General features: G+C 31.4%; 1 protein-coding gene across 1 annotated transcript; it reads right to left on the bottom strand.

Annotated features, from left to right (window-relative positions):
* Nucleotides 1–6,729: 6,729 nt before the first annotated feature.
* LOC134690460 (uncharacterized) lies at nucleotides 6,730–13,321 on the bottom strand. Its single transcript, XM_063550433.1, has 5 exons — nucleotides 11,878–13,321; nucleotides 10,468–10,599; nucleotides 9,420–9,571; nucleotides 8,507–8,624; nucleotides 6,730–7,441 (listed from the first exon to the last, which is right to left on the bottom strand). Exons 1-5 carry the CDS (start codon nucleotides 12,913–12,915, stop codon nucleotides 7,325–7,327), a joined length of 1,557 nt encoding a protein of 518 aa, XP_063406503.1. The 5' UTR covers nucleotides 12,916–13,321; the 3' UTR covers nucleotides 6,730–7,324.
* Between the last annotated feature and the right edge of the window lie 233 nt (nucleotides 13,322–13,554).

Below are 13,554 nucleotides of genomic sequence, written 5' to 3'. Positions count from 1 at the left end.
AGGGGGGTCAAAATACCATGGCAAAGTAAAATTTTCAAAATATCTTTTCCAGTATGTTAAATACATACAAACTACTTGTAGGAGTATTATTACTATGTTAAGGAGTAAAAATTTCAAGAATTTTTGAAATTGAAGGTCTATGGTAGGGGGTTCAATATACCGCAGGGGGTCAAAATACCATGGAATTTTATTTTTTTTCAAAACATTTTTTCCAGGATGTTAAATGCATACAAACTACTTATTGAAGTATTATTACTAAGTTAAGGAGTTAGAATAGCTAGAATTTTTGAATATTAAGGTCTAGGGTAGGGGGTTCAATATACCGCAGGGGGGTCAAAATACCATGGAATTTTTTTTTTTTCTTACATCTTTTCCAGAATTTTAAATACATACAAACTACTTGTAGGAGTATTATAACTATGTTAAGGAGTTTGAATAGCTAGAATTTTTGAATATTAAGGTCTATAGTAGGGGTTCAAATATACCACAGGGGGGTCAAAAAACCATGGAAATTATTTTTTTTCAAAACATTTTTTCCAGGATGTTAAATGCATACAAACTACTTATTGAAGTATTATAACTATGTTAAGGAGTTAGAATTGCAAGAATTTTTGAAATTTAAGGTCTATTATAGGGGGTTCAATATACCTCAGGGGGGTCAAAATACCCTGGAAATTAATTTTTTTCAAAACATTTTTTCCAGCACTTTAAATACATACAAACTACTTATTGAAGTATTATAACTATGTTAAGGAGTTAGAATTGCAAGATTTTTTGAAATTTAAAGTCTATGGTAGGGGGTTCAATATACCGCAGGGGGTCAAAATACCATGGAATTTTATTTTTTTTCTAACATCTTTTCCAGCATTTTAAATACATACAAACTACTTATTGGAGTATTATTACTATTTTAAGGAGTAAGAATTGCAAGATTTTTTGAAATTGAAGGTCTATGGTAGGGGGTTCAATATACCACAGGGGGGTCAAAATACCATGGAAATTATTTTTTTTCAAAACATTTTTTCCAGGATGTTAAATGCATACAAACTACTTATTGAAGTATTATTACTAAGTTAAGGAGTTTGAATAGCTAGAATTTTTGAATATTAAGGTCTATAGTAGGGGTTCAAATATACCACAGGGGGGTCAAAATACCATGGAAATTTATTTTTTTCAAAACATTTTTTCCAGGATGTTAAATGCATACAAACTACTTATTGAAGTATTATAACTATGTTAAGGAGTTAGAATTGCAAGAATTTTTGAAATTTAAGGTCTATGGTAGGGGGTTCAATATACCACAGGGGGGTCAAAATACCATGGAAATTATTTTTTTTCAAAACATTTTTTCCAGGATGTTAAAGGCATACAAACTACTTATTGAAGTATTATTACTAAGTTAAGGAGTTTGAATAGCTAGAATTTTTGAATATTAAGGTCTATAGTAGGGGTTCAAATATACCACAGGGGGGTCAAAATACCATGGAAATTATTTTTTTTCAAAACATTTTTTCCAGGATGTTAAATGCTTACAAACTAATTATTGAAGTATTATTACTAAGTTAAGAAGTTAGAATAGCTAGAATTTTTTAAAATTGAAGGTCTATGGTAGGGGGTTCAATATACCGCAGGGGGGTCAAAATACCATGGCAAAGTAAAATTTTCAAAATATCTTTTCCAGTATGTTAAATACATACAAACTACTTTTAGGAGTATTATTACTATGTTAAGGAGTAAAAATTTCAAGAATTTTTGAAATTGAAGGTCTATGGTAGGGGGTTCAATATACCGCAGGGGGTCAAAATACCATGGAATTTTATTTTTTTTCTAACATCTTTTCCAGCATTTTAAATACATACAAACTACTTATTGGAGTATTATTACTATTTTAAGGAGTAAGAATTGCAAGAATTTTTGAAATCGAAGGTCTATGGTAGGTTCAATATACCGCAGGGGGGTCAAAATACCATGGCAAAGTAAAATTTTCAAAATATCTTTTCCAGTATGTTAAATACATACAAACTACTTGTAGGAGTATTATAACTATGTTAAGGAGTTTGAATAGCTAGAATTTTTGAAATTTAAGGTCTATAGTAGGGTTTCAAATATACCACAGGGGGGTCAAAATACCATGGAAATTATTTTTTTTTCAAAACATTTTTTCCAGGATGTTAAATGCATACAAACTACTTATTGAAGTATTATTACTAAGTTAAGGAGTTAGAATAGCTAGAATTTTTGAATATTAAGGTCTAGGGTAGGGGGTTCAATATACTACAGGGGGGGTCAAAATACCATGGAATTTTTTTTTTTCTTACATCTTTTCCAGAATTTTAAATACATACAAACTACTTATTGGAGTATTATTACTATGTTAAGGAGTAAAAATTTCAAGAATTTTTGAAATTGAAGGTCTATGGTAGGGGGTTCAATATACCGCAGGGGGTCAAAATACCATGGAATTTTATTTTTTTTCTAACATCTTTTCCAGCATTTTAAATACATACAAACTACTTATTGGAGTATTATTACTATTTTAAGGAGTAAGAATTGCAAGAATTTTTGAAATTGAAGGTCTATGGTAGGGGGTTCAATATACCGCAGGGGGGTCAAAATACCATGGCAAAGTAAAATTTTCAAAATATCTTTTCCTGTATGTTTAATACATACAAACTACTTGTAGGAGTATTATAACTATGTTAAGGAGTTTGAATAGTTAGAATTTTTGAAATTTAAGGTCTATAGTAGGGTTTCAAATATACCACAGGGGGGTCAAAATACCATGGAAATTATTTTTTTTTCAAAACATTTTTTCCAGGATGTTAAATGCATACAAACTACTTATTGAAGTATTATTACTAAGTTAAGGAGTTAGAATAGCTAGAATTTTTGAATATTAAGGTCTAGGGTAGGGGGTTCAATATACTGCAGGGGGGGTCAAAATACCATGGAATTTTTTTTTTCTTACATCTTTTCCAGAATTTTAAATACATACAAACTACTTATTGGAGTATTATAACTATGTTAAGGAGTAAGAATTGCAAGATTTTTTGAAATTGAAGGTCTATGGTAGGAGGTTCAATATACCGCAGGGGGGTCAAAATACCATGGCAAAGTAAAATTTTCAAAATATCTTTTCCAGTATGTTAAACACATACAAACTACTTGTAGGAGTATTATAACTATGTTAAGGAGTTTGAATAACTAGAATTTTTGAATATTAAGGTCTATAGTAGGGGTTCAAATATACCACAGGGGGGTCAAAATACCATGGAAATTATTTTTTTTCAAAACATTTTTTCCAGGATGTTAAATGCATACAAACTACTTATTGAAGTATTATTACTAAGTTAAGGAGTTAGAATAGCAAGAATTTTTGAATATTAAGGTCTAGGGTAGGGGGTTCAATATACCGCAGGGGGGTCAAAATACCATGGAAATTTTTTTTTTTCTTACATCTTTTCCAGAATTTTAAATACATACAAACTACTTATTGGAGTATTATTACTATTTTAAGGAGTAAGAATTGCAAGATTTTTTGAAATTGAAGGTCTATGGTAGGGGTTCAATATACCGCAGGGGGGTCAAAATACCATGGCAAAGTAAAATTTTCAAAATATATTTTCTAGTATGTTAAATACATACAAACTACTTGTAGGAGTATTATAACTATGTTAAGGAGTTTGAATAGCTAGAATTTTTGAAATTGAAGGTCTATGGAAGGGGGTTCAATATACCGCAGGGGGGTCAAAATACCATGGCAAAGTAAAATTTTCAAAATATCTTTTCCAGTCTGTTAAATACATACAAACTACTTGTAGGAGTATTATTACTATGTTAAGGAGTAAAAATTTCAAGAATATTTGAAATTGAAGGTCTATGGTAGGGGGTTCAATATACCGCAGGGGGTCAAAATACCATGGAATTTTATTTTTTTTCTAACAACTTTTCCAGCATTTTAAATACATACAAACTACTTATTGGAGTATTATTACTATTTTAAGGAGTAAGAATTGCAAGATTTTTTGAAATTGAAGGTCTATGGAAGGGGGTTCAATATACCGCAGGGGGGTCAAAATACCATGGCAAAGTAAAATTTTCAAAATATATTTTCCAGTATGTTAAATACATACAAACTACTTGTAGGAGTATTATAACTATGTTAAGGAGTTTGAATAGCTAGAATTTTTGAAATTTAAGGTCTATAGTAGGGTTTCAAATATACCACTGGGGGGTCAAAATACCATGGAAATTATTTTTTTTCAAAACATTTTTTCCAGGATGTTAAATGCATACAAACTACTTATTGAAGTATTATTACTAAGTTAAGGAGTTAGAATAGCTAGAATTTTTGAATATTAAGGTCTAGGGTAGGGGGTTCAATATACTGCAGGGGGGGTCAAAATACCATGGAATTTTTTTTTTTCTTACATCTTTTCCAGAATTTTAAATACATACAAACTACTTATTGGAGTATTATTACTATGTTAAGGAGTAAGAATTGCAAGATTTTTTGAAATTGAAGGTCTATGGTAGGGGGTTCAATATACCGCAGGGGGTCAAAATACCATGGAATTTTATTTTTTTTCTAACGTCTTTTCCAGCATTTTAAATACATACAAACTACTTATTGGAGTATTATTACTATTTTAAGGAGTAAGAATTGCAAGAATTTTTGAAATTGAAGGTCTATGGTAGGGGGTTCAATATACCGCAGGGGGGGTCAAAATACCATGGCAAAGTAAAATTTTCAAAATATATTTTCCAGTATGTTAAATACATACAAACTACTTGTAGGAGTATTATAACTATGTTAAGGAGTTTGAATAGCTAGAATTTTTGAAATTTAAGGTCTATAGTAGGGTTTCAAATATACCACTGGGGGGTCAAAATACCATGGAAATTATTTTTTTTCAAAACATTTTTTCTAGGATGTTAAATGCATACAAACTACTTATTGAAGTATTATTACTAAGTTAAGGAGTTAGAATAGCTAGAATTTTTGAATATTCAGGTCAAGGGTAGGGGGTTCAATATACCGCAGGGGGGTCAAAATACCATGGAATTTTTTTCTTTTTTCTTACATCTTTTCCAGAATTTTAAATACATACAAACTACTTATTGGAGTATTATAACTATGTAAAGGAGTAAAAATTTCAAGAATTTTTGAAATTGAAGGTCTATGGTAGGGGGTTCAATATACCGCAGGGGGTCAAAATACCATGGAATTTTATTTTTTTTCTAACATCTTTTCCAGCATTTTAAATACATACAAACTACTTATTGGAGTATTATTACTATTTTAAGGAGTAAGAATTGCAAGAATTTTTGAAATTGAAGGTCTATGGTAGGGGGTTCAATATACCGCAGGGGGGTCAAAATACCATGGCAAAGTAAAATTTTCAAAATATATTTTCCAGTATGTTAAATACATACAAACTACTTGTAGGAGTATTATAACTATGTTAAGGAGTTTGAATAGCTAGAATTTTTGAAATTTAAGGTCTATAGTAGGGTTTCAAATATACCACTGGGGGGTCAAAATACCATGGAAATTATTTTTTTTCAAAACATTTTTTCTAGCATTTTAAATACATACAAACTACTTATTGAAGTATTATAACTATGTTAAGGAGTTAGAATTGCAAGAATTTTTGAAATTTAAGGTCTATGGTAGGGGGTTCAATATACCTCAGGGGGGTCAAAATACCCTGGAAATTAATTTTTTTCAAAACATTTTTTCCAGCACTTTAAATACATACAAACTACTTATTGAAGTATTATAACTATGTTAAGGAGTTAGAATTGCAAGATTTTTTGAAATTTAAAGTCTATGGTAGGGGGTTCAATATACCGCAGGGGGGTCAAAATACCATGGCAAAGTAAAATTTTCAAAATATATTTTCCAGTATGTTAAATACATACAAACTACTTGTAGGAGTATTATAAATATGTTAAACAGTTTGAAACGCTAGAATTTTTGAAATTTAAGGTCAATTGTAGGGGTTCAATATACCACAGGGGGGTCAAAATACCAGGGAAATTAATTTTTTTCAAAACATTTTTCCTTATATCTTTTCCAGCATTTTAAATACATACAAACTACTTATTGGAGTATTATTACTATGTTAAGGAGTTAGGATAGCAAGAATTTTTGAAATTCAAAGTCTATGGTAGGGGTTTTAATATACCGCAGGGGGGTCAAAATACCATGGCTGAGTAAAATACCATGGAATTTTTTTTTCTTCAAAATATCATTTCCAGCATGTTAAATGCATACAAACTACTAGTTGGAATATTTTAAGTTTGAAGCTACATTGATGTTCCTTAGGTCGATTTCGGCTGTTGGTTGATCTGTCAATGTATATTTGTTCCACCTAACACAAGTTCCAGTGGAAACTGTATTATAAACAATGTCATAATACTTGTACCTGTTGGAACAAATATACTATACTATTTATTCTGATAGGAACATCTACTGTAATATTTATTCCTGTGGAAATAATATTCCAGATAGTTTTACATTTGGAACTTATATTATGAAGGAACCTCTATTCGGTGACAGATCTATGGTCGGATTGTTTTGGTTTTGACATATTCCCCATTTCCATCCTCAATAATATCCATAGATAAGGCTATTGACTGAGACCTCAGTTTGTAACAGAATAGATCAAGTAAAAGAATAGAATGTTTTCATTGTTTTTTATTGCATAAATAAGTGCACGAATAACAAGTGAAGTTTTAAATAATAGATTCATCTCTCACATTCAAACTCTCATTTCCTTTTGCATTCAGTACAGTGATTTACATTATAGAGAACCATTATTTTCCATTCGATGATTTCAGTCTTCCACACTTACTCCTCACTTTTTCATACTTATATACATATTTATATATTCAAGAATTAAAATATCAATGTCCATAGCAATGCTTTTTGGACATATATATTTCATAAACAAATAAGTCTTAAGTTTTTCTGTCTACTATTTCAAACTGACTTTTGAATGTTAACTTTTGTAAAAAAAAATTCAGTTGACCTTTTGGATCCAATAAAAGTTAACTGATGAGCATTAAATTTCATCAATCTGCAATAATCATAAGAAATGGTAGCTTGAATAAGTTTTAGTTTTAATTCAATTTGTTCAGATAATCTTTATAAAAACTCATTGTTATTATCTCTCAAACATAAATGTAGAATTAGATATTGTGTATCCTTTTAATATAAAACCAAGTTTATACTTTTTTCACATTGTAAGTTAAGAATATTGTCTTTCAATATAACAAAGGAAGATCATGGTAATGCCGTGTCCGTCTTCTATCATGTCTATGGAGTTGTTGTAGAGTGCGTGAAAAGTTGATGACTGACAAATTTCCTGTAACCCTTTACATGGCATTGTCTCATGATGGTTGGTTCCTTCTTGTGAAGAATTGCATATGCATTCTGTAAGAGAAAAAAATATTTAGCTGTTTTGTTTAATATTGAAGCACTTCGTCCCTAATTGTGTATGAATAAGTTTAACATTATCTATTTAATTATAAGAAAAATAGTCATTCAAAGCAAGTTGAAAAAGATAGAGTTAGTGATCCATAATCGCAACATAATATGTTCATTTCCACTTACATCCAACCTATATTCACATATTTAGGTTTTTTTATGTTGTTTTCAGAAATTTTACTATATAAAAAAAATTTTGATAAAGGAATTATCTTCAAAACATTGGTGAATTGTTAAAATTAACAGAAACTCAAGAGAAAATCTAAATGTGCCTGTACCATGGGGGACACTTTTTCAACTCAACGTATGATATGAACATCCTCATTATTCTGGTATATTATAAAAACGAATATTTGTAATTACATAATAAGCTTGAGAGATCATTTCTATACAATTTTTCTCACAATTTTTTTTTTCAAGACTACGCATGATTGCAAATTATTCTTACATAATAATTAAAAATTGTTTAAAAACACCTGCATATTTCTTTATATGTGCCAATAACTTTTGAAAGTGTGGTAAAGGGAAAATATCAACCGTTCAAACATTACAAACAGCCTTTATCTTGACTGGGTAAAGGCACACAAATTTTATAGAAAAATAGCAAAACATCTTAAATGTGTCCATGGCGCCACCAACTCTAAGTAATATTGTTTATAGCTTATTCTTTTTTTTTCTGTTTTTGTAATTGGTTTGATTGCTTAGTACAATTACAGATTCTACCATTGCATAGAGTTTGATACAATATTTATCCACTCAAGACAGTTAAATTTTAAAATTTTAAAAGTGAGGATTGCCGAGTAATCTAAACATTTAGAAATAAATAGATTTGGTGGTGGAACCTGTTTCTCTTATGACTTTCAAACACCATGCCATCAAAATGGGAAATTCATAGGAAAGCAAATAAATTTTGACAAATGAGGAACCGAGTTCACACACACCACACTTAAATGATCAGCATGCCAGGGAACCGACAAATTGTGTGAGAATAATAGAAATGATTTTACGTACCATAAGTACAAACACACCACAGGAATCCCCATCTGCCTGCTTTGATGACACAAACTGTTCTAATGTCCAGGATGTAGGTGTTCCTGTAACTATTTGATGTCTGGCTTTCATGAATTTCCTGAAACACAAAAAAAAACTTTTAAAAATTTGCTTATGTTGAAAGTCATCTTCAATATCTTGTTTGATTAGCCTCATTGAGGTGAATAACATGGCATCTCAATGACCGTCTTTCTACATCTCCTTAAAATGCATTGTTATAAATTGAACATAAACACTTTTAAGTTGAATGTAATTAGAATTTGAAGAAATATTTGAATCATGCAATAACATTATTACATTGTACTGTAAATTCAGAAATTATTGCGCACATTTATTATTGCGAATTATTGCGAATTTGTCTTTTTAGACTAAAATGCGATTTTATTTTTTTGCGATATTGAGAAGAATCCTCTTGAATTCATATAAAAAATTGCAAAATGCGAGTTTAAATTATTACGATTATAACCCTGAATTTACAGTACATAATAGTTTTCCATTTTTTTTTTACATGATTTCAGCTTTCATTGAAATAAGTTTATTTCTCATTTAATGCCTTTTGTAGCTGACTATACAGTATGCTTTGCTTTATTGAAGACAACATTGACCTATATTTGTTTTTTTTTTGTGCTTTGGTCTCTTGCGGAGAGTTGTCAATGGCTATCATACCACATCTTCTTACTCACAAATATAAAAATAAATGAGTATAAGTGCTAATTAGCCTTCAGTTCTATACAACTCAGTGAACTTTTTATTATATAACTGAAGAAATTCCTAAATTGTCATAAATTTGAACTGTTTTGAATCTTAATGCACATGTGAACAACTTTCCCAATATAAATTTTAACAAAACTTTTTGTTTGAATTTAATACATACCTCCAATGGTTTAGAAATCTTGTCTGCCTTGAAATGCTATGCATTGAATCTAGGACACCAACTGTTCTGTGACTAGGCCTTGCTACCAAAAGGAACCAGTGGTCTTTGTAGCATACTGGCATCAATATCAATTTATACTGCATTAGAGAATCCTGTCAAATTAAGTATTTTATATAATAATTTGAATTTTAATAACCATAGTGTTGCAAGATGCCTTGCAGCGATACCGTTAAGCTCTTATGAAAAAAATGATATCTTGTATAATGTTAAAATTTTTAGTAAATGTGATTTATTAGGAATATGGTCATATCAGATATAACTGTAAATATATGTTGATTATTATGTGAACTGACCTCTGAACTTAATGTCTAGTTATACAATGTAATGTTTGACATGTATGTCTGCACTCACAAAAATGAAGGAATTACCTTCTGAATCAAAAGATTTTCATTGAGTTTTTAAATATGTTCATTTGTTTTAACTTGAAACTTAATTTTGCTGTTCATTTTGTAGCAGACTTTTAAAACTATATAAAAAATTAGAGTTAAATATTCTAATCTTACAATTGAAAAAAAGGAAGATGTGGAATGATTGCCTTTGAGACAAAATATCCACAACAGACCAAAATGAAACAGCAATCAACAGTTATAGGTAACCATACAGCCTTTAACAATGAGCAAAGGCCATACCGCAGAGTCAGCCATACAAGGCCCCGAAATGACAAAGTATACCAATTGAAACTATTTCTATTTCTATTTTATCTAAGAACAAATATGAAACACATAAACAAATGACAACCACTGAATAACAGACTCCTGACTTGGGAAAGGCACATGCATACATAATGTGGCAGGGCTAAACATGTTAGCCTGATCCCAACCCTCCCCTAAGCTGGGACATTGGTGTAACAGTACAGTATATGTGCTGACTGCTTGTGATCTAATTAATTTAATATTTGTTTATTTAAAATTATTAAAACAAAATAGGAAACTAAAAAAACCTAAATTGTTTAAATAGATAAATGCTTGCAACTTAGTATATCACTTACCATCTTGAAAATCCAGCTGCCATAGTCGCCACCTTCCCATTTGAGTGCCAGGTGGCTTGGTAGTACATAACTATGATGTGGAGCTTGCTTGTTACTTTCTGTACTTGATAAACATAGGAAGGCATTCACTATCTGAAATATGAAGGAAAACTATAAAGTATTTACAATAGAACAAATAGTAAAGAAATTAACAACCATAGGTACCATACGGTTTCAACAATCAGCAAAGCCCACACTACAAAGTCAGATTTAAAAGGCCCCGAAATGACAAATGTAAAACAATTCAAAGGCAAAAATTAGAATACAGTTTATAAATGATCTTTAATTAGAAATACTAAAGATTTGCATAGCAGAACTCTTTTACAATCCCAGTAAATATCATTAAAAAAAAATTATTATGATTGTATTTGTGGTAGGACTCATTAGGAAGCACATGCTGTCATGAATGTTATATAATTATTTCAACATTAAATTAAAAATTCAAGAGTGCCTCCTGATTGTTGTCTAGTTCTAGATTAATATGCATATATACATCAGCCTGTGGTTGAGTGGTGGTCTTTTGTTTATGTCTGTCATACATGTTTTTCATTAATTGTTTTGTAATAAATAAGCCGTTCTTTTTTCATTTAAATTGTTTCATATTTTCCATGTCACACCTTTTATAGGCAACCATAGTGGGTTTTTTTTCTTATTGAAGTAGGATGTAAAGTTTCCATTGATTATTAACAATCACTAAATTTCAACTTTGGTGGATAGTTGTCTCATTTCCAATCATAACACATCTTATTTTAGTGTCATATATTTTTCTACGAATCAAGATATTTTGTATTTTGCAAATAATATATATATGTTTAACTAGTAATCATCATAATTAAGTAAATAATTAATAAACTTCTCAAAATGCTAGACCAACAATTTTAACAATACATATTGAAGCTGAAAGGAAAAATTGCTCAAAAAGGCTCAGGGGTCACCATTCATTTAAGCAACAATCTGCCTTCTAAAGAAGCATTTTTTGTGAGGAACTTTTTTCTGTAAAAGTTATGGAAGAAAAAGAGGTTATATCAAAATAAAAAAGAACTATATATTTAACAATTTTTTAGTTTGAGTAGAGATTATATAAAAACTAAAAAATATGTCACTGATGAGTTAAAAAAGATTTTACAATTTTTAGGGACAAATCTTTTTTTTAAGGGAGATAATTTGTGGCTTTTTCAATGGTATGAACATTTTAAAAGGCTACTTGGTAAAAGGTTCTTTTAATTGAATTTTGTGCCATATAAGAAAGAAACCACTAATAGTGTAAAGAATCAAATTTGAAATGAAAAAAAACTGGATTTTTTTTCGCACAAATATTTGTACCCTTGAGCCTCCTTAGAATCAAAACTTGTATGGAGTTGGAATATTTACCTGATCATTCAACCATTCCCTTGGTCTAAGAGACCTCAGGTCAGCTGTAGTCAAAGCATGTCCAGCAACATGAAGGCGTTGTTTGGTCTTGGTCTTGGAAAAGCAGAACTTGGATTCAACTGAGTACCCAAGTGGGACATCTTCTAAGGTGAGCAGCACATCTTCTGGTTTGCTTGTTGTCGAGTAAGCTTCTAATAGAACAGCTGCAGTTATCATGATGGCTGGTACCCTCTTGACTGGATTTGGTAACTTGCGAAGTGGATGTGGTTTTAGTCTCTCCACCAGAGTAGTAATGCATTGGTCATGGTCTGATGGTGTGTTCTTTTGCCATTTCAGGTACATTGACAGGCGTGGGCATTCCAGTGATGCAGCGGTGAAATGTAGGATATCTCTAGGGTTGGTCATGTTGTAGTTTGAACACTTGTCTACTATGAATTCAAGACTGCTGTTTGGTAGTAAAGTCAGCCATCTTTCAAAGTCATTGAGTGCTGTTTCTTTTGATATATTAGTAGGTTGGTTGCTAGTTTTTCTGGCTTGCTGGAGTTTAACATTTGATGAAAGTGTCTTAAGTTGTTTTAATGGTTTTGGGATCTTTGCAGTTTGGCTCTTTGCAGATGGTTTCTGGCTCATTGCAGTTGGTTTCTGCCTCTTTGTAGATGGTTTCTGACTTTTTGCAGTTGGTTTCTGGCTCTTTGCAGTTGTTTTTGGGGTCAAATACCTTCTAAGGCTCTTTGCATTGAGGACTGTTTTTCTCCCGTTTACCTTGTAGACACCTTTCCCTATATAGTCTGCAATGGTGAAAGGCCCTGTCCATCTGTGTACCATCTTGTCTCCACATCTATTTATTCTCTTTGAGTTCTTTACTAGCACTTGCTCACCAGGTAGGAATGGTTTTTGATGGTTCCTGTCATGGTACTCTTTCTGCTTAGTCTGAGCTTTCTTTATTTCTTCTTTGGTGTCTTTCTGGGTCTTTATCAGATGGACAAATGACACAATTCTATGGTTTAATTCTACTTCATCTGAATTGTCTGAAGGCATGGCTGTAGGTATGTCTAGCTCAATAGGTAAAGTAGGTTTTCTGCCATATACTAAGAAGAAAGGAGTCTGCTTTGTTGACTTCTGGACACATGTTCTTGCAGCAAAGGCAACTTGTTGTAGGTATTGGTCCCAGTCATTTTGTTGGTCATTTACATACTTCCTGAGTGAGTTGCATAGGGTCTGGTTAAACCTTTCTGTGAGCCCATTGGTTTGTGGATGGTAAGGAGATGACACTTTGTGGTCTATATTCAGCTTTGAACATAAGATGGAGTTGACCTTGTTACAGAATTCTCTGCCTCTATCAGTGATGACTTCTGATGGTGTACCGTGTCGGCAAATCACTTCAATGATGAACTCAGCAATATGGTGGGAATGCTTAGATGGAATTGCCTTTACCTCTGGCCATTTTGTGAAATAGTCTGTAAGGACTGCAATGAATCTGTTGTTGTTATCTGTGGTGTGGAGTGGACCCACAAGATCAAGTCCCAGCATGTCAAAAGGTCTGTCCTTTACTGGAATTGGGTGAAGTTCTGCAGAAGCCTTTGCAAGACAATTCTGACGTTGGCACTTGTCACAATGGCGGATGTAGTCTCTGATGTCAGCCTCCAGGCCTGGCCAGTAATACCGCTCCTTGACCTT

This window comes from Mytilus trossulus, chromosome 11 (assembly GCF_036588685.1).
Source record: "Mytilus trossulus isolate FHL-02 chromosome 11, PNRI_Mtr1.1.1.hap1, whole genome shotgun sequence".
Classification (NCBI taxonomy): Eukaryota; Metazoa; Mollusca; class Bivalvia; order Mytilida; family Mytilidae; genus Mytilus; species Mytilus trossulus.
The sequence above is the reverse complement of the archived record's forward strand: the minus strand, read 5'-3'. Positions and strand labels throughout refer to the sequence as shown.

Excerpts from the sequence above, each read along its gene's own strand:
- LOC134690460 (XM_063550433.1), bottom strand. The coding sequence starts at position 12,915 with ATGCCTTCAGACAATTCAGATGAAGTAGAATTAAACCATAGAATTGTG. Across the intron at positions 10,600-11,877 it reads GGGAATGGTTGAATGATCAG|ATAGTGAATGCCTTCCTATG; the intron begins GTAAATATTCCA and ends TTCATATTTCAG. Across the intron at positions 8,625-9,419 it reads AGATTTCTAAACCATTGGAG|GAAATTCATGAAAGCCAGAC; the intron begins GTATGTATTAAA and ends TTTGTGTTTCAG.